At 35.0% G+C, this 19,637-nt stretch overlaps 1 protein-coding gene across 4 annotated transcripts in view; it reads right to left on the bottom strand.

Moving 5' to 3' along the window:
• The window catches only part of LOC411113 (solute carrier family 12 member 4), a 139,877-nt gene extending 122,191 nt beyond the window's left edge, over positions 1 to 17,686 (bottom strand). For 2 of the 4 annotated variants that reach the window (XM_394587.7, XM_006567783.3), the window contains exon 1: positions 16,782 to 17,679. In XM_394587.7, the coding sequence (XP_394587.3) occupies positions 16,782 to 16,857 (76 nt within the window). In that variant the 5' untranslated portion in view covers positions 16,858 to 17,679. Of the gene's footprint in view, positions 1 to 16,781 lie in introns of all 4 variants that reach the window. The other 2 variants (XM_006567784.3, XM_006567782.3) reach the window with 2 other exon arrangements.
• Between the last annotated feature and the right edge of the window lie 1,951 nt (positions 17,687 to 19,637).

Raw genomic sequence — 19,637 nt, 5'->3', positions numbered from 1 at the left:
CGTTCCTTTTAAATAGGATATGCTAATTTGAATTCTTATTATTAAATTTTGTTTAGGACAGTAAAACGTAAGATTGTTTTAAGGCATATCGATTGTGTTATTTTTGAGATTGAATTTAATGAATTTATCAATTTTCAGCAATTGATCGATTCTTTTAAATATTGATCGATGGTAGGCTAATTTGAATTCTTCCATTGATTTAATTTCTTTTTATAGTAGAATTTTAAGATGGCATATTGATTGTGTTACTCTCGAAGTTGATAATGAATCTGCCAATTTTGCACATCAATTCACTCGTTCCTTTTAAATACGATATGCTAATTTTGTTAATTCTTGTTCAATTGATTAAATTTTGTTTATAGTAGAACGTAAAATTGCTTTAAGATATATCGATTGTGTTATTTTTGGGATTGAATTTAATGAATTTATCAATTTTTACAGTAATTGATCGATCCTTTTAAATATCGATCGATGGTAGACTAATTTGAATTGTTTGATCGATTAAATTTTTTTTACAATACAATTTTAAGATGGCATATGTCGATTGTGAATTATAATCGAGGTTGACAACGAATTGTCATTTTAATTTTATAACAATTGATCGATTTTTTAAATTCGATCGATGATATGCTAATTTGAATTAGTCGATTGATTAAATTTTTCTTTTACAATACAAATATATATATATATCGAGATTGACAACGAATTATCGTTTTAATTTTATAACAATTGATTGTTTCTTTTAAATTCGATCGATGATATGCTAATTTGAATTGTTCAATTGATTAAATTTTTCTTTTACAATACAAATATATATATTCGAGGTTGATAACGAATTATCATTTTAATTTTATAACAATTGATCGTTCCTTATAAATACGATCGATGATAGGCTAATTTGAATTAGTCGATTAAACTTTGTTTACAGTAGAACCAAAGATTGCTTTAAGGCATATCGACTGTGTTATCATAGGGGTTGACAATGAATTTATCAATTTTTACAACAATCGATCGATCCTTTTAAATACGATCAACGATGTGCTAATTTAAATTCTTCAATCGATTAAATTTTTTTTAAAATTTTAAGATGGCATATATCGATTGTGAATTATACTCGAAGTTGACAACTGTCGTTTTAATTTTATAACAATCGATCGATCCTTTTAAATACGATCGACAATATACTAATTTGAATTCTTCAATTAAATTTCGTTTACATTTCGAACTTTAAGATGATATATCGATACATCGATCGCGTTATCCTCTGGGTTGACAATCGAATCCGAGACGAAGCTGAGACGATAGACTAATTTCGACTCGTTCTATATCTTTCGTTTAATTTTATTCCATTTTATTTCTATTTCCATCCTATTCCCTACAAGGCAAACAATCAATCGAATAACCGCGAATAACCGAGGCTGTTGCTCGACCGATCCACTTATACCACTGGACTGAAAATGTTGCATCACCTACCCATATTCACAACCTACCAAAATATACATAAAATTGCGAACACAAATTTAGAAAAAAAATCGCGTATCGAATTCAACGAAAAAAATCTTCTTCGAAAAAGAAAAAAAAAAGAAATCGTGAAACAACATTTCTTTTTATAGATTGGGAGCGAGATATCGAGAGAAAGAAACGGGAGTACAAATTCAACCCAACTCTCTTCGATGACGCGAGGAATACTAAGTCTTTCGGAATCAGAAATACCGGCACAATTCGAGTAATCAAATTGGAGCTTCGTGATGTTTTCAAATGTAACGAAAGGCAGACAGAGAAACTCCTCTTCAATTCGTCTCTAATTTGAATTATTGCATTTATATACAACTATAGATAGATATTTATTGTAACAAACGAAATTTTTGCCTTTCGAAGAGGAAACTGAATGGAATTTTCCGGATTCTTCGAACACGTATCCACGAATGTATTAACACCTCGGGAAGAGACGTGAAAGAAACATCGGTCGAGGTAGAACGTCTTAGGTTAGATGAATATTGAAACAGGCAGTAAACGTGTGCACGTGTTCCGGATATTTAAAGCGGGGGAAAAAATGGGTCGCGGATCTTTTCTCTTTCTCCTCCCTTCGCTATGCACTCATCAAGATGAACCTTCGAGTATAAATTCTTCTCTCTCTCAAGTTCAAGTTGCTCAATTTCTATATCGAGTTATCGAAAGAAAGTTTTCCTTTCTTCTTTCTTCTTTTTCTTTTCACGCTTTTGAGTTTTATTATAGTTAGAGATAGTTGGAATATTTGATTAAGAGGAAATTTCGTTGCGTTATTTCTTTTTTTTTTAATATCACTCAGGGAAATGAGAGCTTGTTGAAGCTCTGTTTCGCGCAACACGGGAAAGGAACTGGAGGAAGCTAAGGCTAAGGTCGAAATTGCTTTTGGACATGGAAGCAATATCGTAGGCACGGCGGAACACAGCCGCTACACCGTCAGAATTTCCAAGTTTGCTTTACGTATAATGCTGGAATATCTGGATAAGGTAATACGGATTACGGATAAGGAGAGATTGAAACGGGGAGGTGGGGTTGAAGGAAACGTCGATTTACTCGAGTTGAGGGGAACGTTTTAAAATTTCGTTTCCAATTTTTGGATTTTGGAAATTCTCTGGAATTTTGCTTTCCCTGGTGTGAAAATAAAATTGTTAATTTTTAAGAAAATTTCCGAGTTTGTTATTTAAGTAATGATTTATTTAATGATTTTTCATTAATGATTCAGTGAAAATTTGGAAAGTTGGAATAGCTTTTAAATTTGAAAACTTAAAAATTTTGAAATTTTTCAAAAATCATCGATAGGAATTTGAATAACTTTCGAATTTGGAAATTTATAAATCTTGAAAGCTCTCTCAAATTTTCCAAAAAAAAAAAAAAGAAGATTCATCCTCCACGTGAATATATAAAATCATCAATTTGAATTTTTTACAAATTTGGAAATTTAGAAACCTTGAAAGCTCTCTCAAATTTTCCAAAAAAAGAAAAAGAACATTCATTCTCCAATTTGAAAATTCTACAAATTTAAAAATTTAGAAAGCTCTTTCAAATTTTCCAAAAAAAGGAAAAGAAGATTCACTCTTCACGTGAATATATAAAATTTAAAATTTTGAAACTTCTCTCAAATTTTTCAAAAAAAGAAAAAGAAGATTCACGTGAATATATAAAATCATCAATTTGAAAATTCTACGAATTTAAAAATTTAGAAAACTTTCTTAAATTTTCCAAAAAAGAAAAAAAAGATTCACCCTCCACGTAAATATATAAAATCATCAATTTTTTACAAATTTGAAAATTTAGAAACGTTGAAAGCTCTCTCAAATTTTCCAAAAAAGAAAAAGAACATTCACCCTCCACATGAATATATAAAATCATCAATTTGAAAATTTTACAAATCTGGAAATTTAGAAACTTTGCAACTTCTCTCAAATTTTCCAAAAAAAGAAAAAGAAGATTCACCCTCCATGTGAAATCATCAATATAAAAATTCCAAATTTCAAATTTAAAATATACCTTCCAATTTGTCTCTTAAACCAAAAAAAAAAGGAACATCCAATTTCCTCACATTGAAAAATCAGAAAACGCATCTACATCTGAAAATGTAGAAATATTTTATCGCCGATACGTAGCGAGAAACGCGACAATGAGCTGCTGAACAAAGGAACGCAAAAATCCAGCCGGTTGAATCACCCTGACGATTGCAGAAGCCGCCGCAAACCGCTTTAAATGATACGTCGCGCGTGTGTGAAAACAATAACGGCGTAATTGGGCCAATAATAAAATAATTGTTAGCGCTTGGGTGTTGCGTACACGTTTTCTTCTCCTTGTCCTCTATGCACGGTTCGTGGATCGCCCTCTTCCAATCGCCGTCTTACGCAAGCCGAGAAATTTTTCTCGATAAATAATAAAACCCCGCACGTTGCATATACGTACCGGGACGCTTAAATCTTCATTAAACGTCGATGCTCCGTGAATCCATGTCGAACCGATCTTAATCAATCACAATTATGATTATGAATTGGTATTGCGGAGATAAACTTTTAGAATTTGCGATTGGAAATTTTTCCAGACTTTTTTTTCACAATTTCCTTCTTACTTCCTAATCTAACCTGATCTGATTCTCATTCTGTTTATTATTTAAATTTAATATTTCTATTAGTATAAATTTAATCAATTCAATAAATATAATGAATAATATATAATATTGATAAAGGAAAAATTATTGTATAAAATATTAAATAAAATCCTGATAACCAATTCTCTCTATATCATTTAACGACTAAATAAAAAATTAATAATAAACCAAATTCATAAAATAAATAAAATAACAGTAAATTTGTTGATATGAAAACTAATAATAAACTATTAATAACAAATTTATCAATAAACAATTTAATCTGTTATCATTTAACTAAATAAAAAATTAATAATAAACCAAATTCATAAAATAAATAAAATAACAGTAAATTTGTTGATATGAAAACTAATAATAATGAAACTATTAATAACAAATTTATCAATAAACAATTTAATCTGTTATCATTTAATGAAATAAAAATTAACCCAAATACTCGCAAAATTAATATAATCGATCCATAACGATTAAAACTTAAATTGCAAAAAATATAAATTTAATCGATTCGATTAAAATTAAATAAATTTATCTAAATTATAGTTATATATGATATAACTAAATTGATACAAAATTTAAACATTTATGACGTAACGTTCGTCCACTTTTCCTAGTTTTCTTACAATTTTTTTAGCCGTCTTTTATCGTATTATTGCACGGTTCAAATTTATCACGGAATCGTAAAAAAAGATGACATAATATCCGTATCATTTTTCACATCGTTAATTACAAACAATGTAACATTTTTCGAGTAACGTGGAAGACGGAAAGGCTGGTCAATCCAAAGGTCGAAGAGGATCGCAAGCTCTGGAAACGCGGTGTCCATTGATCTCTTGACTTTTCAATTAAAATTGTTCCGCTGTTGACCATGCGCGCAACCGTGGAAGGCGGCACTCTTTGAAGCCACGTTTCCACCATCGATTCATTTTCCGCCGGGTAAACGAACGTGGGAAATGGCGAATCCTTCGCGAAAAACGCGCGCCACGCGAGACCATGCCATTTCCCAATTCACGTTTCAGTCAACCATATAATATATTAAATTAAATGTTTCGTAATTTCTTCATATCTTTTTTCAAAGAAGTTTCAGTATCTTTAATAAAATAACGTAATAAAATTATATCGATGTTGTCATTTAAAAATCTAAATAAAAATTTGATTCTTAAAGTGTAATATTGTAAATTAAATGTTTCGTAATTTTTTCAAAGAAGCTTCGGTATCTTTAATAAAATTATATCGATGTTATCATTTAAAAATCTAAATAAAAATTTGATTTTTAAAATATAATATTGTAAATTAAATGTTTCGTAATTTCTTCATATCTTTTTTCAAAGCTTAGAAGCTTTGGTATCTTTAATAAAATAACGTAATAAAATTATATCGATGTTGTCATTTAAAAATCTAAATAAAAATTTGATTCTTAAAGTGTAATATTGTAAATTAGATGTTTCGTAATTTTTTCAAAGAAGCTTCGGTATCTTTAATAAAATAACGTAACAAAATTATATTATATCGATGTTGTCATTTAAAAATCTAAATAAAAATTTGATTCTTAAAGTGTAATATTGTAAATTAGATGTTTCGTAATTTTTTCACATCTTTTTTCAAAGCTTAGAAGCTTCGATATCTTTAATAAAATAACGTAATAAAATTATATTATATCGATATTGTCATTTAAAAATCTAAATAAAAATTTGATTCTTAAAATATAATATTATAAATTAAATGTTTTGTAATTTGTTTCTTCGGTATCTTTAATAAAATAACGTAATAGAATTATGTTATATCGATATTGTCATTTAAAAATCTAAATAAAAATTTGATTCTTAAAATATAATATTGTAAATTAGATGTTTCGTAATTTGTTTCTTCGGTATCTTTAATAAAATAACGTAATAGAATTATATCGATGTTGTCATTTAAAAATCTAAATAAAAATTTGATTCTTAAATTATTATAATATTATTATATGTTACTTTTCAAGTTTAAATTTCTCATATGCAAACACAGTCTAATTTACAATTTCATTGATATCTCACGTATTTTTTAAAGGTACATTGAATCGTTCGAGGAAGCTTAGTTAGTAGATTATCACAAGTCGGTTGAGAAACACTGCTCTAGCCCAATTTCAATCCCAATAAATAACCGCCTCCCAACTTGTTGTTCGAAACAACAAGGGAGCAATTGAAACGAGACTGCAAATTGCCGAAATTACCTACGTGAAATTAGAGACGTTTCCAAGAGACGATTTCATTTGTAAAAGGTTGGATCCTTCATTCATGAATCTTTGGAGAGTTGTTGCTGGAGTCCGCATCGGACGCGAGGCGGACGACTGTGGGAAAGATCGTTCCACCGAGGACCCCAATTGACATTTATTCCCGTGGATACGTCACGAATTCCCGAGGAGGAGAAACAGCCTGGTGTCCAGGCAGACAGACGGCCTGTGTATTAATATCTGAATTACAGGCCGACAGGCCGTGCAACATAACCTATAAAAATATCTGGACGTGCGTTTCTTTTTCCTTCCAAAGGAATTCGAGTATTTTTAAAACTATTGAGCTTGAGATCGGGAAATATAATTAATTTCTGAAACGGATAAATATTTCGTATATAAGTTTATAATTTAACGGAATAAATTATTCGATCGTGTAATAAGTTTCTCGAAATAAAGCGTCAAATGTTATTATTACCTCCGAGTATAATATTCCGCTTATTACGATTATTACCGAACGTTTATTGTTCACGTTTCATTTCAGAAACGAGTTTTCCATCGACAAATAAAACATTTATTTCCTTAAATCAGTTCTTTAATTTATTCCGTTCTCACCTTCGTCTCGAATTTCTTCGTCGAGGGATAAGAAATTACATAAGAACGTCAAACGATATAAATAACTTAAAAGTTTAAAATTCTGAAAAATATCGAGATATGAATTTTATTATTTTCGAGATCCTTTTTCTTACCCGATAAAACATTGATTTGATTTCCTTGCGTGAAATCCTTCGAGCGATCGTTTAACGGATTCACTCCACTTTTATTAGCTTGAATCCTTTCCAGAAAAGATTATTATATCCTTGTCGAAATAGAAAAATAATTTATTCTCGGCATTGACTCGCCACCAACTAACCTATACGACCAACGTTAGATCCGTTTTAACGATTATTGTTCTCTCACGATTATTATTATTATTATTTCAACTTGGAGGAATACCGAATTTACTTGGAGAAATAACCGATAAATGCTCTCCTCGAGTCCTCGATTCGATATAACGATCATATCCGTGAAAACGGGCGAAAATAGAGCGCGGCCAGACGAAGGGAATACAAGAAAAGACGAAGGGCCATGCAACGTACGAACGAGTGGGGGAAAGAGAGGAGTGGAAGCCGGAATTACGAAAGCGCGAGAGAGATGAGACGAGATTGATGTCAAGTGCGCCACTCTCGGAAATATTTGGAATCAAAGTCCATGATCGATCGATGAGCGTGAGCGAAATCGCGATCGAGGATGAGCATCCCGGAGAGAGAAAGAGAAAAAAAAAAGTAAATAAATAAAAATAGAGAATGAAAAATAGTTCGCAAAAAAAAAAGAATATCGAAATATCGCGACGATTCGCAGTTTCTTTAAATAGAAGATTGACGGTGTGTCTCTCGAATTTTTCCGCCGACAAAGAGGAGACGTTCGACAACGACCCAGATCCAGCTTATATATCCACGCTCGCGTAAACGATACAGAATTGCAATTTTTTTTTTTTTTTTTAAATAAAATCCTCAGAGAGAAATTTCGAGTAAAATGGACAAAGAGGGAACAAGGAGCGACTCGCCAACTTCACAACGGTTCGGTTTCCCGAAATAATCTCGCGACTAAATAAACGAACGGGGAAAGTACAAGCTGTTATGCTTTTTCTTTTTTTTCTTTTTTTTAAATATTTACGCCGTTTTGAAATCTTAATATTTAATCATCGCGTGTTTTAATTATCATTAATGAAATTTATGAAAATGTACGTTTGAGAGTTCTATTCTCTAGTTCATTTTTTTTAATTACCAGACAAAGTGATTATAAAAAATATACATTATAGAAGAATCATTGTGTGTGTGTGTGTGTGTGCTTGTATATTATATTATATAGTTATTTCGAGGAGATTACAAGGTTTTAAAGTTAGCTAGAAAATTGTCCTTTTCAACCTGACAAAACTAACGCTTAAAAAAACGTCCACTCGTAAAACCTCGAAAGACCAACGATAAATTAGAACAGCATCCCCTGACGTAATTTCATAGTTCTCGTTTTCTCCGAATATAGTTCCACGGTATTAAATTCTCCTCCTAAACATAATTTCCCCGCAGAGTTTTCAAACTCTATATTAAATTTTCTATTTTCAAATTTTCTTTTATAGAGTAAGACTTTAATACTATCGAATCAATAGTGACTTCTATTGAAAAATATTGGATTGACAAAAGATTGCTGTCTCAGAAGACGGTCGAAAAGTGCATATTTCTTATTAATTTTTTCGAGCAAGGTCTTTAACTTTCTATACTTTTTAATGCAATATTCGATATTCTTTGTGAAAAAATTTAAAAATTGTTAGGACATATTTTAACTTGAATTTTGAACGCAACAAGATCCACTCCTTCTTTTAATATTCTTTACGAAAGAAATTTAACCCTGAAAATTGTTAGTTTAGAACGTATTTTAATTAGAAAAATCTTATCAAGACAAAGGAAGAATTCAAATTCGAAATTTCTTCTTTTCCACTTAAAAGAACCAATAACATCACGATATATACTTTCCTCGATTTCGAGAATATATAAAACACTTCAACCCTTAACGAAGAAAATCGTAGATGTACAGATACAATAAGAAAGAAAAGCTCAGCATCAGGAAAATAAGTGAAACAAATATATTGGGAACAAGTTTTTCACGCCGGGCAAAAGAAAAAAAAAAAAACCTTCGTTCGTTGTCCGTAAAAGGCGGAAGCCAGCCGCCTCGACGTTGGCATAATTCTTTGTTGATAAACAGACGCGAGAAGGGGATGGAGAGAGACGTTGGCACGCCGCCATGAAACTACATCCGAACTACTGTAATAATACATCGGTGGAAAGATGTGTACATGCAGGATAAGATGGAGTGAATGGCTCGCAATGCATCCGATGGAAAAAAGAATTGCGTGTTAAAGCGTTCCTCGTTTAAGAAAGAAAGCCAGCTTTCTTGTTAGTCGACCAACCTCCTCTCCTTCTCTCGCGAGACCATCCCTCGGGGTGGCTCTTTAAGAAAGTTGTAAAACAGGAGAAAGAGATCTTTCATCAAACCACAGTCGAAATCGTGAAAGGGTTGCTATTATATGAGAGAAGTTTGTTTGTTTTTTTTTTCTTTTGCAATCTATCGTTTTGATTTTATGAAAGATGGAAAAGTTTTTCTTCGAAAGTTTGACCCGAGAAAGTTTCTCGAGATTTGGTGCTAGAATTTGACGAACACTCTTGTGTATCCTCTGGGGTGTAATATGGGACTGGTGGAAACTAGATAGAGCTAGATGTGAAAACTTTGGTAAAATTGGTGATGAAATTTCTTTTCCTTTTCACGAACGATTATTTTTTGATGCGATGGAAAATTGCGCGGATAGAATTAACGTGATACAAACAAGTGGAGGAGGATATTTGAAATATGAGCTAACGAATCCTTCCTTTGAATTTGTATATAATCTATTTTTCACGGAGCGCGACACAAAGCGAAGGACATGCGGAATTGGATGTCAACAACTTGGATGGAACTTTGTAATAAAGAGTAACGAGGTTTTGTGATTGAATCTGGATATTGAATAGTCCAGTGTCCCTTTGAGAAGAGATAAAAGAGAGAGAGAGAGAGATCGTATATAAAATGTACAACGACACACAACGGAACGTTGAATATCGTGGCAGAGAGCAGGAAGCGCGGACACGTTAGATTAAACGAGAAACTCGAGGGGGTTGTGAATAGCCCAGGTTCTAATCTCCGTGCTCTGAGCAAAGTTCGAATTAATTAATTATCGCGGAACACGCGGCTCAAAAGCCGGTCACACGTCCCTGGATGCAACAATCCGTGTTTTCGATTCGTAATTACACGCTCAATACTCGCTAGCTCGTATAAAATCAATAAAAGGATCGATCTCATATAACAGCGTTTCCAAATTGACACTTTTTGAGACAAGTGTTTGTATTTAAGTCGATGGACGATTAAATTTAATCAATTTTTTACCCGTAACATTTTCTAGAAACTTTCCCTATGAAACTTCAATTATGCTCGATTCAGTTTGAAATTAGTTTAACTCTTCGGAGAGACGACGCTGTTTCTGCGCTGCATCCACTTTGATATTATTCCCAACGGTCGAGACGAGTTTTCATTTTCATCTTCGCGCTGTTTATCGATGAAAAATCGATACGTTGCAATTCACAAAGTGAATTGATGAAAAAAGATTTCTGAATGTTATTAAAATATTACGATAATATATTGAAGATAGAACGTAAGAATACAATTTTTCGAATTATTTAATTCACTTGAACGAAAGACGAAAGGGTGGATATATATTGAATCGTTAAGAGAGAATCGATTTTGTTCTTGTCCGGGATAAGCTAAGCTAAGAAAGGATGTCTACAACTCTGTCCAAAGCAACGCGCTCTAGTTTCCCTTGTCTGGGGGCGCCACGTCTCTCGCATGACACCTGGACAAAAGAGCCGAGATATATTGCGCGAAACTGCTTCTATTTATCCGACGACGCCACTCCGAGAAGAATGGCCGAGTGATAAATGTCCCGGGCATAATCTGAATCGTATTTCCCCCCCATCTTACGACATTTCCCCCGGATCCGATTCGAATACGTTCAACTCGACTCAACCATTTGAAGGATGAATAAAATTGTAACTTCTCGGCGAGCAAAGCCGATAATATTCCGATGATACTGCGATGTTTAATGTTCCAAAAAAATATGAAACACGATATTCGAAAATGGGAATAGAAAAATAAGAAATTTTTCCAACTTTTCGTCGAACGAAATCCATTTCGGGATAATTTTGATATATCGCGATATTTGCTTTTTTCAAAAATGGTCAACAACTCGAAGGTTGAAAAATAAGAAGTTGTAACTTCGAAATCTTGATGTATGGCGATGTTTTTTCAAGAATGGTACGAGTTGAGTAATTTTCCATGTATTTTTCTGTTTTAAAATAACAAAAAATTGTTGATACGTTACATTTGTCTTTTAAGAAATTATTAAAAGTTTTTAAAAGTAGTTTAAAAAAAAAAAACATTACTCTCCATTTAATAAAAGAATGAATCCATCACGTTACATCAGGATTCAATCCGACATTTATCCAAGATTTCTCCTTTCTTTCTCAACCATCGATTGAATCGTTCTTCCACACACCTTCGTAAACATAACGATCCTAAAAGCTAGAGTACATAAACTTTTTCCAACTGTTTCGCTCGAATAGCAAAGCAAAAAAACATCTTAATTACGCCAAGTGCTCGAACGTTCACGCCCATCCATTTCCCCTGACAACAACAGTCCCAACCTGGGACACGCGAGAGCGGTTAGAAAAAAGATCCTCCCCCCTCTTAAAAAAAGGTTAAACGATTCGCGTAAAGATAAAGATAATTGGCCGCGCGAAGACCCGCTCGTACAATTGGCCGCGCGATGACATTTCTCCGGGCTAATTAAAGCCGGTGGAACAACGAGACACGTGACGAGGCGCGGCCTGATTAAAAGGCTAATAAGCAAGAACCACGCGACCGAAATTATAACAAGCTCGTTTGCTCGATCGGGTCGTCGGACACGTTTAGACAAGACTCGCGTTACGTTCTCTTTCTCCACGTTCACGCGTCACGTTTCGAATCGAACGAAGGAAGGAAGGAAGGAAGGGAAACGCGTGAGGTAGAGAGAGAGAGAGAGATAGAGACGGTTTCGAACGGGCGAGACAGAGATGGGCGGATGCACAAGTCCGCCACGTGCATGGATCGCGCGGCACTGTGCGGCGAAATACAACGTGCAGAGTAGGGGTTGCATGATTATCGACCCCTAGCTACCCCCGGCTTTTGTAGCAGGGATGCAGCTGCCCCCTTTCACCCCGCCCTAAAACGTTGGGTTTCTCGTCGGCGAACTTCAGCCTTCGAGCGGCTGGAGGAGTGGAGTGGTTCTCATGCTGTTCAACCACGCTGCTTAGAGAAAAGGGGGGTAGAAAAAAGGATTCTTATAGGAATGAAGATGAAGATGATGGTATTCTCTTGGAAAGTGCGTAACATAGAGATGTGGAAATTTGAATAAATAATTAGATTTTCTTTTTTGGTAAATTTTGAAAATATTAATAGTCTGAGGAGGAAAAAGATGGAATTATTTAATTTTCAATTATGGAATTATGAAATTATTAAATTGTGAATAAATAATTAAAGAAGATAGGAATGAGAAGAAGAGGAGTGGAGTGGTTCTCATGCTGTTCAACCACGCTGCTTAGAGAAAAGGATTCTTATAGGAATGAAGATGAAGATGATGGCATTCTCTTGGAAAGTGCGTAACATAGAGATGTTGAAAATTTGAATAAATAATTAGATTTTCTTTTTTCATAAATTTTGAAAATATTAATCTGAGGAAGAAAAAGATGGAATTATTTAATTTTCAATTATGGAATTATGAAATTATTAAATTGTGGATAAATAATTAAAGAAGATAGGAATGAGAAGAGGAAGAGTGGAGTGGTTCTCATGCTGTTCAACCACGCTGCTTAAAGAAAAAGAGGGAAAAGAAGAATGAAAAAAGGATTTTTATTGTTTTTTATAGGAATGAAGATGAAGATGATGGCATTCTCTTGGAAAGTGCGTAACATAGAGATGTGAAAATTTGAATAAATAATTAGATTTTCTTTTTTGAAAATATTAGTCTGAGAAGGAAAAAGATGGAATTATTTAATTTTCAATTATGGAATTATGAAATTATTAAATTGTGGATAAATAATTAAAGAAGATAGGAATGAGAAGAGGAGGAGTGGAGTGGTTCTCATGCTGTTCAACCACGCTGCTTAGAGAAAAGGATTCTTATAGGAATGAAGATGAAGATGATGGCATTCTCTTGGAAAGTGCGTAACATAGAGATGTTGAAAATTTGAATAAATAATTAAATTTTCTTTTTTGGTAAATTTTGAAAATATTAATAGTCTTAGGAGGAAAAAGATGGAATTATTTAATTTTCAATTATGGAATTATGAAATTATTAAATTGTGGATAAATAATTAAAGAAGATAGGAATGAGAAGAGGAGGAGTGGAGTGGTTCTCATGCTGTTCAACCACGCTGCTTAGAGAAAAGGGGGGTAGAAAAAAGGATTCTTATAGGAATGAAGATGAAGATGGCATTCTTTTGGAAAGTGCATAACATAGAGATGTTGAAAATTTGAATAAATAATTAAATTTTCTTTTTTGGTAAATTTTGAAAATATTAATAGTCTTAGGAGGAAAAAGATGGAATTATTTAATTTTCAATTATGGAATTATGAAATTATTAAATTGTGGATAAATAATTAAAGAAGATAGGAATGAGAAGAGGAGGAGTGGAGTGGTTCTCATGCTGTTCAACCACGCTGCTTAGAGAAAAGGGGGGGTAGAAAAAAGGATTCTTATAGGAATGAAGATGAAGATGGCATTCTCTTGGAAAGTGCGTAACATAGAGATGTGAAAATTTGAATAAATAATTAAATTTTCTTTTTTGGTAAATTTTGAAAATATTAATAGTCTTAGGAGGAAAAAGATGGAATTATTTAATTTTCAATTATGGAATTATGAAATTATTAAATTGTGGATAAATAATTAAAGAAGATAGGAATGAGAAGAGGAGGAGTGGAGTGGTTCTCATGCTGTTCAACCACGCTGCTTAGAGAAAAGGGGGGTAGAAAAAAGGATTCTTATAGGAATGAAGATGAAGATGGCATTCTCTTGGAAAGTGCGTAACATAGAGATGTGAAAATTTGAATAAATAATTAGATTTTCTTTTTTGGTAAATTTTGAAAATATTAATAGTCTGAGAAGGAAAAAGATGGAATTATTTAATTTTCGATAATTGTAAATTGTGGATAAATAATTAAAGAAGATAGGGATGAGAAGAGAAGAGAAGAGATGATAATTGGAGGATTGTATTTACTGAGAGTTCGAGAAAGCGGCAGGGGAGACTGTTAACTGTTACTTATTAGGAGATACATTTAATTATACCGTGAATTAAAGGAATGGGATTACACAATTGCACAACTCCTTGTTATCGTTGGTACAGGATTGCGTAATTTGTTTGGAAAACGTGAACTCTCGACGAAGGCGAACGATTAAACGGGTTGGCGAAATCAAAAAGGGATCGTTTTATGTAACAGGCTTCTTCTGGTCACGGGCTTCCTTTCCTCTGGCTCAGATTGAGAAACACTGGGATAATAAAATCGCGGCGATTCGGGTGAAACGAAGGTAGCCGACCTTGGCAATTGCAGCGTTACATCGATATTTTATTTTTGGATCCGAATATCGCTCAAGACAATAGCGGGAACACGAAACGAAAGGTTTCTCCCCGCGTTTTTCCCCCCCTCCTGTGTCGTTGTACCATCGACTCGATCGAGCGATCATTGTTCCTCTTTCGGATCCGTTAACTCTTCACTACTCGCGATAAGCGAGAAGTAAAAAGATTAGAAAGAAACGGATATAAAGTTGGCTTTCGAGTCAATAGAATTTTGAACAAAGAGGCCTGATTACGTATTCATCCGTGCCTCGACACTTTTATTACTTGAAAAAATCATAAAGTGAGGATATAATACCTTTCTTCCCTTAACTCGTAATGGACAGGCACGAAATAACGCTTTGGATCGAATACGTGAATACGTTATTGCTGGTTTATATTTTTAGAAATTTAATTGGGCATGGATTTTTTCGCTATACATCGCAACGATCTTCAAGGATCGTTCTTCTTACAAGGATTTAACCGAGAAAACAACCCTTGGAGGATATAAAAAAAAAACAAGGACAGACATATCACGAAACCGTCCCCCATTTTAACTCCCTCAACGCCCAATTCTTTTTCTATATGTGTCTCGTGAAATTGCGTATGCAAATACGTTACTAATTATACACAGTCATGAAAATTCGTCCATATTTCAACCTTTGGATTGAATCATGGCACGTTCAAAAGAAATTTTTCAGAAAAAAGATTGATCGATAAATGGCTGGCTCGCGATTTCTTAATAGCCGTACATACATTGTATATCGCTATAAAAATTTGTCAATATTCCAGTCTTCGAATTGTATGGACGCATTAAAGAGAAATTTTTCAGAAAAATTGATCGACGAGTGATGGGGTAAAGATTTATCAAACAGCACGCGTTATCGCCGTGAAAATTTGTCATTCCAGTGTTTCGATACGAGAGAAATTTTTCAGAAAAAAATTGACGACCAAATCGATCGGCTCGTTCATTGGAGTAAAACGTAATTCCCTATGCAAATCAACCACGATCGACTGTTCGAGATCACATCACCACGCCTCTGGAAAACGTCTGAAAATAGACGAGCGCGTGTGTAAACGTGGAACACCAAGGTCCGCCCGCTCGGATCTCGAGTTAGAATAACAATCGGTCTCGAATGAAACGCTGACTCACGGAACGCGTATCGAGTTATTAAGCGGCCAACCGATCGATAGACAGATGACACGCGGCGAAAGATTTTGCAAAACAAACCGCGGCAGGCAGGTAGAACGCGTGATGAGTAAACGAGACGAAGCCGCAAAGGTCGCGCCGAGTCGGCGAGAAAACGTCTGGAAATCGGTAACGCGACCATACACCGTTTGTAATCGTATGTCTCGTCTGGATTAGCTACAGTGTGGTAAATGTATATGCGTGATATGCGTTTCACACGATACCCGACGAACGACTGGTTTCTTTGAATCGACTCTGGTGGTGTTGCGTTGCGCCGACATCACGAATCAAAGCGTAGCTCGCGGTTATAGCCGTCGCCGCCTCGATAAATATCGAGTAGTTTTAAATTTGCTTAACGATTTTCTTGATCGATGCAAATTACGACGCCAATTTCGATCATCGTTTTTCGACGATTTTGAGAGATTATTTTTCTTTTTTTCAACCGTTAAATATTTTTTAATCAGGGAAAGGAATTACTCGTAATTTAAAAAGAGATGAATATTAAATCGATAGATGAGAAATTTGAGAAAATGGTTAAGGAATTCAACGAAGATTTAAATGGAAAAGACGAGAGTGATGAAATTCATCACGACGCTTCTTGGTGGTGGGCCCTCGCGAGGATCGATCGACCTTGACGCGAAAACCTTTAATATCGCGGAGCTCCGCTCGACGTTTTTACTGGTACATTCTTAATTCTTTATCAACGGAGAAAATACTCTTTCGTACAAACTTATTCTAATTCCTGTAATTTAAGATTTGCAAAAAATGCTCGAAGAAAACTCTTGATCAACAATTTCTGAGGTGTTGAATTATACGTTTGAAACAGGAAATTATTCCTACATTGTGTAATTTCGACGTAACGACGCGATATGAAAGATGCGCGAATGCATTAGCAAGTGACGTGTACACTCTCGCCACGTTTGACACTTAACCTTTTGGTTGCATGTGCATAAATACGCGAAGTAAATAAAAACAACCACTTACCATAGTCGAGCGATTGTTGTTGCTGCGGTGCGTATTGCGACGTATTATTGGCCGGCGTGACTCTGAACCGCTCCATTTCCCTCTATTCCACACCACCACGGAAAAAAAAAAAAAAGAAACACCAAAATAGGAACTTACACAACTTTCTCTTCACACTCTTCAATTCCGTTTTATTTGTGCACCGTTTTATACTGTTTGAACACGAGCCGCGCGATAAGTTGATCGGGGGGGATGTTGGTCAACGACGAAACACCCGCACTTTCGTTTACGACGATTAGCGAATGCGTTCTTCATTCGCCGGTGCGATATTACTGGCTTCTGCCGGCCGTGCTATGACTGTGTACCACTGACAACACACCACGGAAGGGAAGAGACAGACGGGCAGGCAGGAAAGCGAGCAACAGAGACGACGAAAGAAACCGAGAACGAGGGGAGGGAGAACGTAGCAACTACGAATGATCGTGGAAAGGAGAGAAAGAGAAGTGACGGAAAACGAGAGTGGCGTTCGTTCGTGTTTCCCTATCGGTCGTCTTTATCGCACCAAATGTTGTGTGTATATCTGTATATATATATATATATGTACACACAACCGCGCCTCTCGTCTCGTGCCTCGCACGTTTCGTCCAGCCGTTCGGTGCCGAATCCCAGCCGAGCGCGTGCTGAACACGATAACGCCGCGTATGATCGCGCTTCAACTCGCGAACGGAGGGGTATGTATATAAGGATATAGTATGTCGATGTTTGGTATAGGCCCACGCGTACGTAAGAGCACGCCTCTTCTTTGCCTTCCTTTCTCTCCCTCTCTCTTTCTCCAATTCCGCGTGAACAACGAACGCGCCGCGTTTGGAATACCGTCTGCGTTCACTACGCTGACACAAGGCCTACTCGTGGCTTCGGCCTGATCGGTGTTTTATATATATGTGTGTGTGTGTGTGTGTCGTATATATATGTGTGTCGTATACTCGCGCGTATGTGTACGCCAATGTACGCCAGGGGGCCCCTCGATACGACGCTTCTGCCGGCTGTCGAGCATGGGCGCCACGATGGGGGCACCCACGTGTGCGTGCATGCACACCGGCTTTCCCCAGGACCGTACCAATCGCGAAACTACCCTCAGTGGCCCGCCATTGGCTATCATCGAACCATGGTAGAAGAAACGCCACGTTACCAGGAGACTGAAAGGGTAAAGGAAATTGCCGTGTTAGTCTCGTGTAATGGATAGAATTTTTTAGTGTTACAGTTCTCTTAGCTTTGTTAGTGGATTCGCGTAAAGTATTATTTCGTCGAAGAATTGAAAATATTTAACATGGATGAAGGAAAATTAAAGAAAAGAAGTTAAAGAAAAAATACTGTGAGAATAATGTGAATCGATACGTGCTGTAATGATTAGGTAATGATATGAATAATGGTTTTTCTATGAATGTAAAAAATGAAAGAAAATGCATGTGATTATTGTATCTTTTGATTGTTTTAAAAATTTGTATGGGGAGGAAAATTTATAACGGTGAAGGAAAATCGAATTTTATTCCATTTCTCAGCCATACTCAAAAATTTTCTTCGGCTAAATTACTTTAAGCGATCGGTAAATTAACGAAATTAAATTTAATCATAAATAATTTCGGACATAAATTTTAGATTTAATTTTTTAATTGAAATTGTGATATTTCAAACTTTTAACAAAATATAAGTAACGATGAATCACAAAGTTATTGCCGCGAACAATGCACGAGTATGGCCACGTGCATGCGTGAATCCACACCGGCTTTTTTCAGGACCGTATCTCTGTCCCGATATGCCATCCTCCCCCGCTAATTCCGCGTTTCAACAAAGAGAATTTCAAAAAGAACTTGAGTTTCGATTCACGCGGTCAATGTACTTTCGCGAAACAAAGCAATCTCGTTGTCAGTGTCTATACAATTCAAAAACGCATTTACAATGCAAATAGCTGAACAATCGTGATTTCGAACTTCAGAAAAATCCCGAAAGGGACGTTAACTTGTGAGTATCGATTATCGCGAATCTCTTTAAGTGCACTTCGAAATGTTTAAATGTATAATTGTCAATTGGATTGTTATTTTAGACCGATAATCTATTATCTATTATCGAGCGTTAACATCGATCGATCGTAATGAAAGAAACGATCGTGATGCATAAATTTTGCGGGCAGCTTGATTATTCAGAAGTACGCTTCTACGCGTTACGTGAATATGTTTGTACGTTTATACATTATGCATGTGCACATGTGTGCCCCGTATTTCAGGGTTACAGTACTGTGCCGTGGCGATAACACATCTGTAACAGTATACGTACGAATTACTACATTTTCGTCCACGATGCGGTGAGTAATCGCAACTTCATCGGTTGCCTGTATCCTGTTCTAGGTGGCAGCAGGAAACGGAAACCTTTCTTTCGGGAAAATTCCACTTATACATTGCATTTTGAATCCTTCCGTCAAAGGATCAATGGCATAAATATATATGTATAAATAAGTTCAATCTATAAAACGAAATCGAATTATGAGAGAAAAGATAACTATTTCCAATGTAGCGTATCAAATAAATATCGTTTGATTGACACGATCGTAAATTATAATTCAATGTTTATCTAATTACTTCTTATCAAATGGAATTTAATTCTTTTCCTCGTCATATTATATAATTACACATTGAAATGTTATTTCTATTTAATGATACTTAAAGCATAGATAGCGTAGGCGTTGTATTTGTGATAAACGCCCCTCGAATGAATAATGTTAAAGATTGTGTCAGTTTTAAAGATATCACATATGATTGAAAAAATTCGTTTGACTACCAACGTGAGGTAAATTTTGGATTGAAAAAAAAATCCAAGAAGCGG

This window comes from Apis mellifera, linkage group LG5 (assembly GCF_003254395.2).
Source record: "Apis mellifera strain DH4 linkage group LG5, Amel_HAv3.1, whole genome shotgun sequence".
Lineage (NCBI taxonomy): Eukaryota > Metazoa > Arthropoda > Insecta > Hymenoptera > Apidae > Apis > Apis mellifera.
The sequence above is the reverse complement of the archived record's forward strand: the minus strand, read 5'-3'. Positions and strand labels throughout refer to the sequence as shown.